We start from the raw sequence: 12,234 nt of genomic DNA, 5'->3' as shown, positions 1-12,234 counted from the left end.
CTACGGGGAACTCCCTGCTGCTGGGAACATCTAGCTCAGTTACAGTTGCGCTATTGTAGTATAGACCCCTGCCTTCGGGAAGGCTGTTGACCCTCACTGTGATGCTGGGTCACACCGCACTTCGAGGAGCTCACCGGACTGAAGTGGGCAATGGAAAGAAGAGGATCCTGGTCCTCAGGCCAGCACTGTGGGAGCTGTGGAGAGGGCTGTGAAATGCCCTCTTCACAACAGGTCTTGGAAGGTATGATTTTGTTCTATAGATGAGACTATTTGATATAAAAATGGTGAGTAACTCAAGCCCCAAAGATCTATAAATGAACAAGGCAAGTTTGGGGGTGCCTCAAGGCAGAAGTGCTGAGATGGCATGGGTGGGTGGGGAGCCAGGCCCTCACATGAGAGCGGTCCAGAGAGCAGGGGCAACAACCAGTCTGGGCCAGAACTGGGGGTCCCATCAGCTGTCATGGGAAGGATGTAGTTCTGGCTGCTGTGTGCTGGCTTGCCTCTCAGGGTTGTTAAATGGGGGTGGGCAGGCGTGTGTATGACTGGGCAGGGTCCCCAGAATGATGCCCAGAGTCCTTGGAGGTTACATGTTTTAAGATGGTTTATTCACAGGGTTTGAAAGTCAAAGTGATACACAAGAGTACTTGGAAATGGGCTTCCACTTCCTGCTCACTGCAGTGACTCATGTTGTGCATTCTCCTGGTGTTTCTTCATGTGATATCACAGAAATATGTTTTCTCATTCCCCTTTCCTACTAAAAAAAAAAAAAGGTCACATGATGTGGACCCTTGTTGCAAATACCTGGATGTCCCCCCAAAGCCTCATGTATTCATAGGTGAGGCTTTTCAGAGCTGGCTAGATCTGGGGGGTGATGCTGAGATTAAGGGTGCCTCACCCTGGGTGTGGGAGGCATTGCCCAAAGAGTGAGCAGGCTGGATGAAATACAAAAGCAGGCAGGCTCAATGCTGCCGCCAGTTGCTGCTTGGCTGCCTCCTGCCTGCCTTGCTTTGCCATTGACTGTTTCTTCTCTGCCACGCCACCTTCCCTTGGAGCCAGATGCCTATGGACTAAAACCTCTACAAATTGAGCCACAATAAACCTTTCCTCCTTTAACTTTGGGTTTCAGGTATTTGACCTTAGCAACAAGAAAAGTAAGACAACTGCTTTTTCTTCCTAATGATATTCTCTGCATTGCTCCCTGCAGCACCTATAAGGACCTCTGGGGGAGAACTTCCATCCTGGGCTACCCCTACTGGTGTGCATGTCACTCTGCCACCTTGGCAGGCCCCATTGTGAAGCCACTTAAGTGAGAACATCAGACCTGGGGTAAAGGTGTCAGAGGTAGTGGGGTTTGGCCCCAATAAATCAGCAGGGGAAGTTCAGTGACCTTGAATCATGTGACATCTCAACACAACTGAGCGGGTAATAATAGCAAAAGGTAGAAAGCACTATTGCCACCTACAGCCAGTATTTGTCCTAATTTACTCTGAAGGTGGGTTCCACGCAGTCTTTTTTTGTTTGAGACAAGGTTTCCCTGTGTAGCCTAGGCTGTCCTTGAACTTGTGGCAATCCTGCCTCAACCTCTAGTGCTGGGATTGCGGGCACCACCACAGCCAGCTCCCGTCTTTAATTAAGCAAATACTTTAAAATGTTGTCTGGGTAGGGTTTGATAGGCCTTGTGGGATTCGAGTCTGATGTGGACCCAGCCCTCAAAGACTGTGGTTCTACTTGTTGGAGAAGATGAGATGTTCCCTTCAGTAAGTCTGACTTGTGTAAGAAGGTATGGTGAGATGCTTTGAGAGCTTTTCAGATGAGCAAGTGAGGTGAGGCACACCTGAAGGGGCTAGCACAGGAGGAGCAGCCACACCTGAAGCCTCAAAATGAGGATGGTGTATCTGTCTTCATTCAGGTAAAGGGCTTAAAACACATCAGAGGTAAATGTGATACTCTAAAACTAACAACTGCCAAGCCTTGACAGGCATCTTCCTGTTTTTGTGGTGATGGGGATCAAACTCAGGTTCATGCCTGCTAGGGAAACACTGTACCTCTAAGCCCCAGTACCAATTTGCTTGTTTTATTTTCTCCTAAGAGGTTGGCTTGTTTACAAACATTGTAATAATGGCAGTTCAAGACCAGAAAGATGGCTTAAGGCAGAAGTGGGGTGGGGCAAAACCTGTTGGGAAAGAGACTGGATTTTACTCTTGTCATGGAAACCTTTGCTGTCATTTGCTTTATATACGGGGACTACACCTAGGCCCTTTGCTGAGTTACATCCCCAGGTCTTGTTTTATTTTTTGAGACAGGCTGTCGCTTAGTTGGCTAAATTGCCCAGGCTGGGTTTAAATTTGTGATCCACCTGCCTCAGCCTCCCAGGGCTGAGGTTACAGGTGGGCACCACCAAGCCTGGCTGCTTTATGTTTTTCTTTTTCTTTTTTTTTTTTTTTTTTCGGTACCGGGGATCGAACTCAGGACCTTGCGCTTGCGAGGCAGGCGCTGGAACCACTGAGCTAAAGCCCTGGCCCCGCTGGTTTATGTTTTTAAAAGGTGACTGGTAAGTCGGTTGTGGTGGCTCCCATCTGCAGTCCCAGCACTTGGGAGGCTGAGGCAGAAGGATGTTCAGTTGTAGGCCACCTGTGCTACCTAGAGAGACCCTGGCTCAAAAACAAAGAAACAGACGCACGCCCCCCCCCCCCCAACAGCAACAAGTGACTGCTGATGGAAAAGTGGGCAAAGGGGAGAGTGCAGCAGCCGGAGCCCTGGCTACAGAGGTCGTCTGTTTCGCTGTAGGATTCAAAGCGGGCCTGAGTGGAACACGGGTAACACTGGAGAAACGGTCGCACAGCTACAACCAGGGACAGGGAAGAGTAGTCAGGTTTGCAGTACCTGCGGGTCGACGGCATGAACAAGGCTTTACCGGCACAGGGGAAGGGGGAGTCCAGGCTCCTACTGCGCCTCTGCAGGCTGCTGTGTGCGGGGATTCCGGGGGCCGGCTGGGCACGGGCGGTGCCGTTTCAGTGACAGGACGGGAAGGAAGGAAAAAGGGCCCCTCTGGGCTCTGCCTCACCTAGCAGCTCTGACAAGGTGTGAGGTCTCCCCGCTCTCCCCACCAGCTCTCCTCACAAGTTCTTTGATAAGGACAACTACATTTTTTCCATCGGGTAAAGCGCTGAGCAAACACCTGCAAGACAATCCCGCACCGCTCCTTCCGGTCGCCCCAGCGCGGCGCCTAACGGCCTTCCGGGTTCAGCAGCCACCTGAGGCCCGCTGGGGTCTCCAGGGCTGGCTCCGCCTCCTCGTGTTGGCCCCGCCCTTGATGGTGGAGGGCCGTTCTGGGCCCTTGTCGGCGAACCCCGCCCATCTCCAGGAGCACCGCCTCCTGGTTAGTCGGGCCCGCCCATACGGGGGCGGAGTCACTGCAGGCTGGCTTTGGGCCTTCCAGCTCCCGCGGTCACTCGAGGCTCCGTTCCTTGGCGGGCGGGGCGTCCGTAGGGCGCGCCGGGCGCATGCGCAGGCGGCCCCGTTCTCCGCTCCGGCCCGCCCGAGCTCACGTCCTTCCGGGGCGCGCGCGTCGGTGCGGGTGCGTGCGTGAGCGTGCGCTTCTCTGCTGCCGCCGCCGCCGCCGCTGCTGGTCCCGCGCCCTGTGGTGCTGCCCCCGCCTACCGGAATACCCAGCCTGAGGAGCGCGTCGGCTGGCCGCCAGCAGCGCCGCGGGAAGGGAGCGGAGCCGCGGAGCCGGCGGCAGGCGGCAGGCGGACAGGTGAGCTGGCGGCGGGCGGCCGAGGGCTGAGGGCCGCGAGTCCGGCCGTCCGCAGCCGGAAATGGCGGCGACCCTCGGCGGCGGGTGAACTGGCGGTGGGCGGTGAGGGCGCGGGGCTGAGGTCGGTCGTCCAGGCCCTGGGCCGCGCGAGACCTGGCTCGGCCTGGTGCCGGGCGGGGCGGGGCGGGGCGGGGTGGTGCAGCGCAGCGCCGGGGCTTTCCGGGCCAGCCGGGTCCACGCGCACGCCCGACCCTGCTGGGCCCAGGAGGCCAGAACCCCTGTTTTAAGGAGCCGGGTAATTGAGTCCTCAGGTCATATTCACAACTGTGGTAGTTAAAAACTGGCTCTAAACGCGCCGTCTTTTAGATGTAAATTTCAAAAGCATTCGGGTTGTAAAAAATTGTTTTATCTGCTTTACGACATTTTAACGAGCGCTTTGTATCGTACTCTTACGTAGCGTCAGGAATTCATCCGTTCTGGCTCTTAATATGTCGTGTTAAGTGGCCAGGTTAAGGACTCTTTCCATTTTTCTTTGGGATGGGTCCTTAGAATTCATCCAGTTGTGTCTTAGGGGGAAAGAAAGCAGAAGTTTCAGCTTTGATTTCGGATTTGAACTTGGTGGGAGGGATTTGGGCTACTCTTCAGATGTGCTAACCAGCTGGTCATAGCCTAATAGGTACTGTGTCTGAATTGTTAGAGCTTTTGTCTTTAGTAATTTGTTTCAGTGAAACCTATTTGAATGGTGAAAATGGTTATATTGCTCTATTGTTTGAAAGCAAAATTCTGCTTACTCCAAGATAATTTTCATTTATTTGCTTTGCTCTCTTTAAAAAAAATAAAAAAGTCCTGCTGAGTATAAGGATTGAGTGATCTGTCAAATGGGAGGTGAAATTAGAAGTCACAATTTAAGGATTTGGGAGTTTTCTAACTTTAATATGTCCACAGCTTCTTTTCCCTGTGTCACTGCCATAGGACTCAGTGGCTCTGGCTGTCAGACTGTGTGACTGTCGACTAGTGTGGAGCTGGTGTGACCCCTGGATGCAGACCCTTGTTGCAGGGGATGGCCTATCAGACCCTGCAGGGTCTGAGCCCTCTGATTCACTTTGTCCCCACTCCAGTAGTCTTCTTGTTGATCTCTGAACAAACTGATATGCTGGGTCCTTGGGTCTGGCTGGAATGCTCTGTTCCATACCCCTCATGGCTCTCTAAGGCATTCCACGACTACTTATAATTTCAACTCTCCACCTTCTATTTCATGTCTTTCTTCCTTGCTTAGTTTCCACTCACAGCTGTTAATCCTGCTAATGTCCTGTTTAATACTTATATTTAACATTTTTCTCGGAGGTAAGGTCCTTGGGGAGATTGTTTTTTCAAGAAAGAGTTGCTGGTACATAGTTTGTGCTCAGTAAGTATTTGTCAAATGAATGGAAATGAGCTTAGCAGCAGCTACACTTGTGATGACCACGCTACCCAGAAGTCGTTGTGGATGAGTACTGAGCACAGGGTTCCTGGGAAGTGTACAGTGAGTACCATGTACCTTCAGGACAGAACTGCCAACTCCCACCTACCAGTTGGGGAAAGGGTAGTCAGTTAAAGAGAATGACCAGAGGGTTCGAGAATGACCAGAGGGTTCGTAGAACCTTCCTGTAAATCTTATGCAGCTGTCAATCTGTAATTATTTCAGAGTTAAAGTTTTTTAAAAGTTGCTGGGGTAGTGGTACACACCTGTTATCCCAGCACTCTGGAGGCTGAGGCAGGAAAATCAGTATGAGTTGGAGGCCAGCATCCAGCCTGAACTACATAGGAAGACCTTGTCTCACAAAAACAAACCGAGGGTGACGGATATAGTTCAGTGGCGCCGCGCTTGCCTAGCAAGCACAAGGTCCTGAGTTTGATTCCCAGTACAGGGGGAAAAAAAAATGAAAAAATTTTTTAAAATTCAGATCTGATACTGGTAATAATGTTCTTAGGTTTTTTTGTGCTCACTTAGGTAGCACATATACTAAAGTTAGATTTAAAGAAAAACAATGTTCTGAGAAGTTTTGTCTTTGGTTATTTGCACTTATTTTTGGTACCTGGGATCAAACTCGGGACCGTGCACTTGGAGGCAGGCGGCTGTGCCACTGAGCTAAATCCCCGTACTTGCACTTTTTTTGTGTGTGTGGGGGGGGGGGTACCGGGGCTCGAACTCAGGACCTTGTGCATGGAAGGCAGGTGCCGGAACCTCTGAGCTAAATCCCCAGCCCAAACTTGCACTTTTTTGACATGAGGTGATTGGGGTGAGTAGTCAGTTTGTCTTGGCTTTTTCTTCAGAACTACATGAGTGAGCAGTTCCTGATGCCCTCAGCTGGAAGCTCAGCTGGGGCTCTGTGGCAGCTCAACAGAGCCTTCTTTATAGCTAAAGAACTTGGGAGTCCTTTCTGGGACCTTTACATGTAAACTCAGAGTAGGTTTCCCTGTGTTTCCGAAGCTGTGTCAGTTAGTGCAGTTCAGGGATTGAAAGGTGCTATACAGTCTTAGCCACTTTTTTGTTTATTTGTTTAGTTTTTTGAGACGGGTTTGCTATATAGTCCATGCCAGCCTTGAACTCACTATGTAACCCAGGGTGGCCTTGAACTCTCAATGATTCTCCTGCCTCAACCTCCCCAGTGCTGGGACTACAGGTGTGCGCCACCACATCCAGCTGGTGTTGGCCACCTTTGCTCATGAGTCCTCTTTGCTTGCTGGCCCAGTTATGAGTCACTGTTGCAGTGTCTTGCTCAAGGTCTCCCTGTAAATAACCTTCATACCTAGACTCCTGAGAGTCAGGTTTATTCTGGCTATTCATTGATCACCTACATTGTGCAGAATCCTGTGAAAAGCTTCCAGTGTTGTATTGTTAGAGGGGAGGCGTGTGGTGCCTAGAGAATAGTAGATGCTCAGCGGATATTTGCTGAATGACTGAAATGCAGTGAGACTTGAGAGGCATAATAAGGTAGAGTTATATATATATGTATATATATGTATTTATGTATATATACATATATTAATATAGTGGGTGTGGTTTTTTTGGTACCGGGAATTGAACTTAGGTCCCTGCACTTGCGAGGGGTCCCCTGGAACCACTGAGCTACATCCCTGGCCCTGAGTTTTATATAAGGAAGAGGTTTACTTCTATTTTATTTTTATTTTTTATTTTTTTTAGGAAGAGGTTTACTTCTAAAGTCATGGAGTGTATAAAATCTCTGAGCAAACAGCATCAGCAAATGAAAGTTTCCAATCCCCAAAGTCTTCAGTGGACTGATTAGAAGGCATTTGTGCAAATAAAGCCTGAGGACCACTCCTGCGTTTGAGGACCCTTAATACCTCATGGTGGTCCTTGTAAGTCTCTAGATGTTTTGTATGCTGAGCAGTTAAAAATGTAGGACTTGGGGCCAGGGATTTAGCTCAGTGGTTCTGCCACCTGCCTCACAAGCTCAAGGTCCCGAGTTCAGTCTCCGGTACCAAAAAAAAAAAAGTAGGACTTGGAGCTAGGCACAGTGGTGCACGTCTGTAATTTCAGCACCCTGGGAGGCTGAGGCAGGAGCATTGCAAACTGGGCAACTTAGTGATGGCAGAATCCTGTTTCAGAATTTAAAAAGAACTGGGAATGTAGTATAGTGCAAAGTTCAATCCCTAGTACAAAGGGAACGAAAAAGGGATTTGGGGCTAAGGGTGTAGTTCAGTGATGGAGTACTTGCCTGGCATGTGCTAGGCCCTGGGTTCCCCAGCTGCACACACACACACACACACACACACACAAAGTAGTACTTCTAAAATGAGGTTTATTATTCTTTGCTGCAGAATTTTGTGCCATGAATGTGATTTTTTGTCAGGTACACGTCCTGTACCTTCATAGGCCCCGGACATGCTCAGGGCTCCTTTTATCTCCAAAGCCTCTGCATTCTGTAAAATGTGGGTAATGGTCCCCACCTTCCTGTTGGAGGTGCAAAAGAGATGATTAATCAAAAGATATCTCACTTACTGCTTCTTAAATAGAAATGACACAGATGCTGAAAAATGGTGATAGCTTTATTTTATGGAAATACTGTCCTTAAAATATCCCTAATCTTATAGCCTGGACTGCTGTACCGGGGCTCAGATAATGACAACCCTGATGAAGATTAGCAGCTAGTCTGTTACTAGTCACTGGCAATTCAACCCGGAAGATTTAAGGATTAGATTACCAGCAACATTTGGTGTAGATTTTGTCTTCCCTGACACCTTGCATTAACTTTGAGCACATTGTACTAGTGAAAAAAATGTGTTCTGCTTTTTTTTTTTAAGTACTGAGGACTAAACCCAGCGCCTTTGCACTGAGCTATATCCCTTATATCCCTACTCACTGTATTTTTTTATTTTGACACAGAGTCTAGCTAAGTTGTTGAGTTGCCCACGCTGGATTCAATCTTGTGATCCTTCTGCCTCAGCCTTCCAAAGGGCTGGGATTACAGGTGTGCACCATCATGCCCTGCTATAGAAACAGGTCATAAGAAATACAGTTACCGTGTGAGTGTGTGTGTGTGTGTGTGTGTTTGTGTGTGTGTTTGTGTGTGGTTTGTTTGTTTTTTGAGACAGGGTATTGCTATATAGTTCGGGTTGGCGTTGAACTCACTATGTAGTCCAGGGTGGTCTTTTTCTTTTTTTGTAGGGGGGCCACTGGGGCTTGAACTCGGGACCTTTTGCTTGCAAGGCAGGCGGTGGCACCGCTGAGCTAAACCCCCGGCCCTAGTCCAGGCTGGTCTTGAAGTTGCAGCAGTCCTCCTGCCTCAGTCTCAACAGTGCTGGGATTACAGCCATGCATACCACGCCCAGCCCATTACCTTAAATTTTGAGAGTTTTTGCAAATACATTGATATTTCACATTGCAGTTGTAGAAATGAAACAGCACTTCATTCTCCATAGTAGGAAGTGAGACAGGTTTGAGAAAACTCACTTAATGTTCTGTCTTGGTCAGTTAACTTTGCTGGACTGATCTGTAACACTAAGGCTTCACATCATGTCAAAGTCCTTAGTATTTTACATAAGTGATTTGTAAAACTTTTTTTTGTGGAAGAGAGCATTGTCACTTATTCCTGACATATTAAACCCAACTAATATTTTTAGATTTTGTGATACAGTGTATGTGTCCTCGGGGAATATGAGTGAATCTTATTCATCATCATGTATTGTCTGTAATTTTATTGTCATTTTAATTGTTTGTAACTTTAATTGTCATTGTAATATTGAACATATATCACCAGCAACAGTGGTGGTTTACAAGACTGTGCAGTTGCTTGGTGTCTCTATTGCTGTGTTCTGAGGAATGTTTTTGGATTGGTTATAAAGTCACAGTACTGGTAACTCAAGGATGGGAATGCGGACTCGCTTGTGGCCCTCATCACCAGTACCCTGCCTGCCTCTGGGGAAGTATAGCCAGCCTCTTAGAGACTGCTTCTGTCCTGCTTGGCTGTTCTTTTTTTTTTTTCTTTTTTCTTGTTTGTTTTTTTTCGGTACCAGGGATCGAACTCAGGTCCTTGTGCTTGCGAGGCAGGCAGCGGAACCACTGAGCTAAATCCCCGGCCTGGGTGTTTTTTAATCAGGTGGAGAAGTGAGCAGTGAAAGGAACAGAACTAAACTAACCATCACATTCTAACTCTGAGTTATGTTAGGGGCCAGGAGCTGAAGTCAGGGGTTAGGAGTCCAAGACTGTGGACTCCTGTTCTGTGGAGGTGAGACCAGCATGGGGGCCTGGGTGGGAGGAGTTGCATGAACTCTATGGACAGATTGTGTGCCACTGCCTGCCTTTTATTTTCTCCTCCTGCGGTATTATCAGAAGGGGTTAGGATCATAGTAAATGTTTGTTTTTTACCTAAGCAGTGCCATTGGATTTTTCTTTATTTAATAAGGGTGTCTTTTTATCATGAGTTTTTCTACAACAAAATTCTGGATCAAAGGGTGCAAACTTACATACATATATATGTTTATAGTTTCATATTTGGTGGTATTGGGGATTGAACCCAGGGCCTTCACACTAAGCAGCTACATTCCCAGCTTGCTTATTTATAATTTTTGTGGTACTGGGAATTGAACCCAGGGCCTTTGCATTGAGCTATATCCGGTGAACTTTTAAATTTTTTATTTTGAGACAGTCTTGCTAAATAGCCTAGCCTTGGCTTGAACTTGGGATCGTCCTGCCTCAGCCTCCCAGAGTGCTGGAATTACAGGTGTGTGCCACCACACCTGACTTATTTTACTAATTTTTTATCTATGTTATTTATTTATTTATTTACTGTGGTACTGGAGATTGTACCTGGGACAGTAGTCGCGAACCTATAGCATGCATACTGCAGCAGGCTTTTGTATCATTGGAAGCACTGAAAGATTCGCCCTCACTGATCTGGGGCTTTCATACATCTCCAGCCCTTTCTTCATATATTTTGAAACAGCATCTTGCAAAATTGCTGAGTTGCCCATGCTAGTTTTGAACTTGTGATCCTCTTGCCTCAGCCTCCCAGAGTGCTGAGATTGATTACAGGTATGCACCCCTGTGCCCAGCTGGTTTTATTTTTTATTTTGAGATGGAATTCCCAGGCCAGGTTCAGTCTTTCAATCCTTCTGCCTCAGCCCTCCAAAGTGCTGGAATTATAGGAGTGTGCCACCAAGCCTGGCTAGTAAAATAGTGTGTTTTAGTGCTTATTTGATTGCTGCTAATGTTTGATATTAAAATCTAAAGATTTTTATTTTTTTCAGTTGCAATAAGTATTGCAAGATTTCTCTTGATTTGCACTCTAATACATTTCTAGGAGGCTAAGGCGAGAGGATTACAAATTCAAGTCCAGCCTGGGCAGTTTAGCTAAGTGCTGTCACAAAATAAAATTTAAAAAGGGATGAAGAGGGCAGGGGATTTAGCTCAGTGGTTCTGCCACCTGCCTTGCAGGCTCAAGGACCTGAGTTCAATCCCTGGTACCAAAAAAAAAAAAAAAAGGCATGGAGAGGGCCGGGGATTTAGCTCAGTGATTCCGCCGCCTGCCTCAAAAGTGCAAGGACCCGAGTTCCATCCCCAGTACCAAAATCAATCAATAAATAAAGGCATGGAGATATAGCTTCGTTCTGGAGCATTTGTTTAGCATGTGTGAATCCCTGAGTTCAATCTCTAGTACCACAAATAAAGTAAAATATTTCTACTTGTAAATGGACTTTCTCTCTCTCCCTCTCTCTCTCTCTCTCTCTCTCTCTCTCTCTCTCTCTTTCTCTTCAACCTCCTGAGTAGCTGGGCTTATAGAGGTGTACCACCATGTCTGAATATAAATGAACTTCTTAAAATAAATGGACTTAGGGGCTGGGGATTTAGCTCAGTGGTTTGACCACCTGCCTCGAAAGCACAAGGACCCAAGTTCGATCCCCAGTACCCCCCCAAATTAATTAATTAACCCCCCAAAATAGATGTATTCTTGATAAGGACTTTTTCTGAACTGTATTCATCTTTTTCTCTTTTTTTAAACTGGGGTTCGAGGGCGGGGGATTTAGCTCAGTGGTTTCGCCGCCTGCTGCACAAGTGCAAGGACCTGAGTTTGATCCCTGGTACCAAAAAAATAAATAAATAAACTGGGATTCGAATGCAGGGCCTTTGCCCTGAGCTACATCCCCAGGCCTTTTTTATTCTTTTTTTTTTTTTGGTACCGGGGATCGAACTCGGGACCTTGCAATTGCCGAGGCAGGCCGTGGAACCACTGAGCTAAATCCCGGCCCTTTTATTCTTTATTTTTGAGACAGGATCTCACTAAATTACCCAGGCTGGGCTTGAACTTGTGATCCTCCTAACTCACCCTCCTCCTCTTACAGGTGTGTATCACCACACTTTGCCTGTATGCATTGTACATTTACAATCACAAGCCTGGCTCATCATGAGGAAACTTCAAGAAAATGTTTTAACAAGCCCAGTTTAGTCTGGAGCTGAAACTAGAAAGGCTGCAGTTGAAAGTTGACAGTTATCTGCTCAGTATTTTTTTAACTTGCCCCTCTTTGAAACAGTATACTTTCTTAGACGCTCACTGAGAGGCTCCCTGAAGTGAAGCGGCTCTAATTGTGGTTTTGTTAAACAAGCTCTTTGGCAAGGTTACTTAATGTGCTTTAGCCATAATCCTTAGGACAGCTTTGCAAAGTAGCTGTTACCCAGTTTGGTACCTAAGAAAACACATTTCTCCAGTGTAAAGGTACAGTATTGGAGAATAGGTACAAATAATGCCTTCCTGCTTGTTAAATGACAACCAGAATTTACAGTTATTCTTCAAATGTTGTCTCTGTTGTAGTTTTCTCTTGCTTCATTCTGCCTCCTTGAGTAATACTGTCTGTTACTGCTGAACAGTTCCACAGCACCCTTTTCTTTGGTGTGCTGTGCTGATGTAGCCCTTATCTCATCTGCTGCTGTCCTATTTTATTAAAATTTATCTTGATTTTTCAAGACAGGGTCTTGCTGT

The 12,234-nt window shown here is 47.1% G+C and overlaps 2 protein-coding genes across 4 annotated transcripts in view; one reads left to right on the top strand and one right to left on the bottom strand.

The window, feature by feature from the left end:
• Positions 1-583: 583 nt before the first annotated feature.
• On the bottom strand, positions 584-7,645 carry LOC147822146 (uncharacterized). The gene is made up of 3 exons (XM_087197744.1): positions 7,627-7,645; positions 2,884-3,920; positions 584-754 (listed from the first exon to the last, which is right to left on the bottom strand). Exons 1-2 carry the CDS (start codon positions 7,643-7,645, stop codon positions 3,244-3,246), a joined length of 696 nt encoding a protein of 231 aa, XP_087053870.1. The 3' UTR covers positions 584-754; positions 2,884-3,243.
• Positions 3,617-12,234, top strand: part of Dnajc5 (DnaJ heat shock protein family (Hsp40) member C5) — a 47,332-nt gene continuing 38,714 nt past the window's right edge. For all 3 annotated transcript variants that reach the window (XR_001183211.3, XM_021255290.2, XM_004841108.4), the window contains exon 1: positions 3,617-3,757. The gene's annotated coding sequence lies outside the window, so the exon portion shown is untranslated. The remainder of the gene's footprint in view (positions 3,758-12,234) is intronic.

Source organism: Heterocephalus glaber, unplaced genomic scaffold (genome assembly GCF_053883595.1).
Source record: "Heterocephalus glaber isolate CG9 unplaced genomic scaffold, H.glaber_assembly_v1.0 deba00001673, whole genome shotgun sequence".
Taxonomy (NCBI): Eukaryota; Metazoa; Chordata; class Mammalia; order Rodentia; family Bathyergidae; genus Heterocephalus; species Heterocephalus glaber.
The sequence above is the reverse complement of the archived record's forward strand: the minus strand, read 5'-3'. Positions and strand labels throughout refer to the sequence as shown.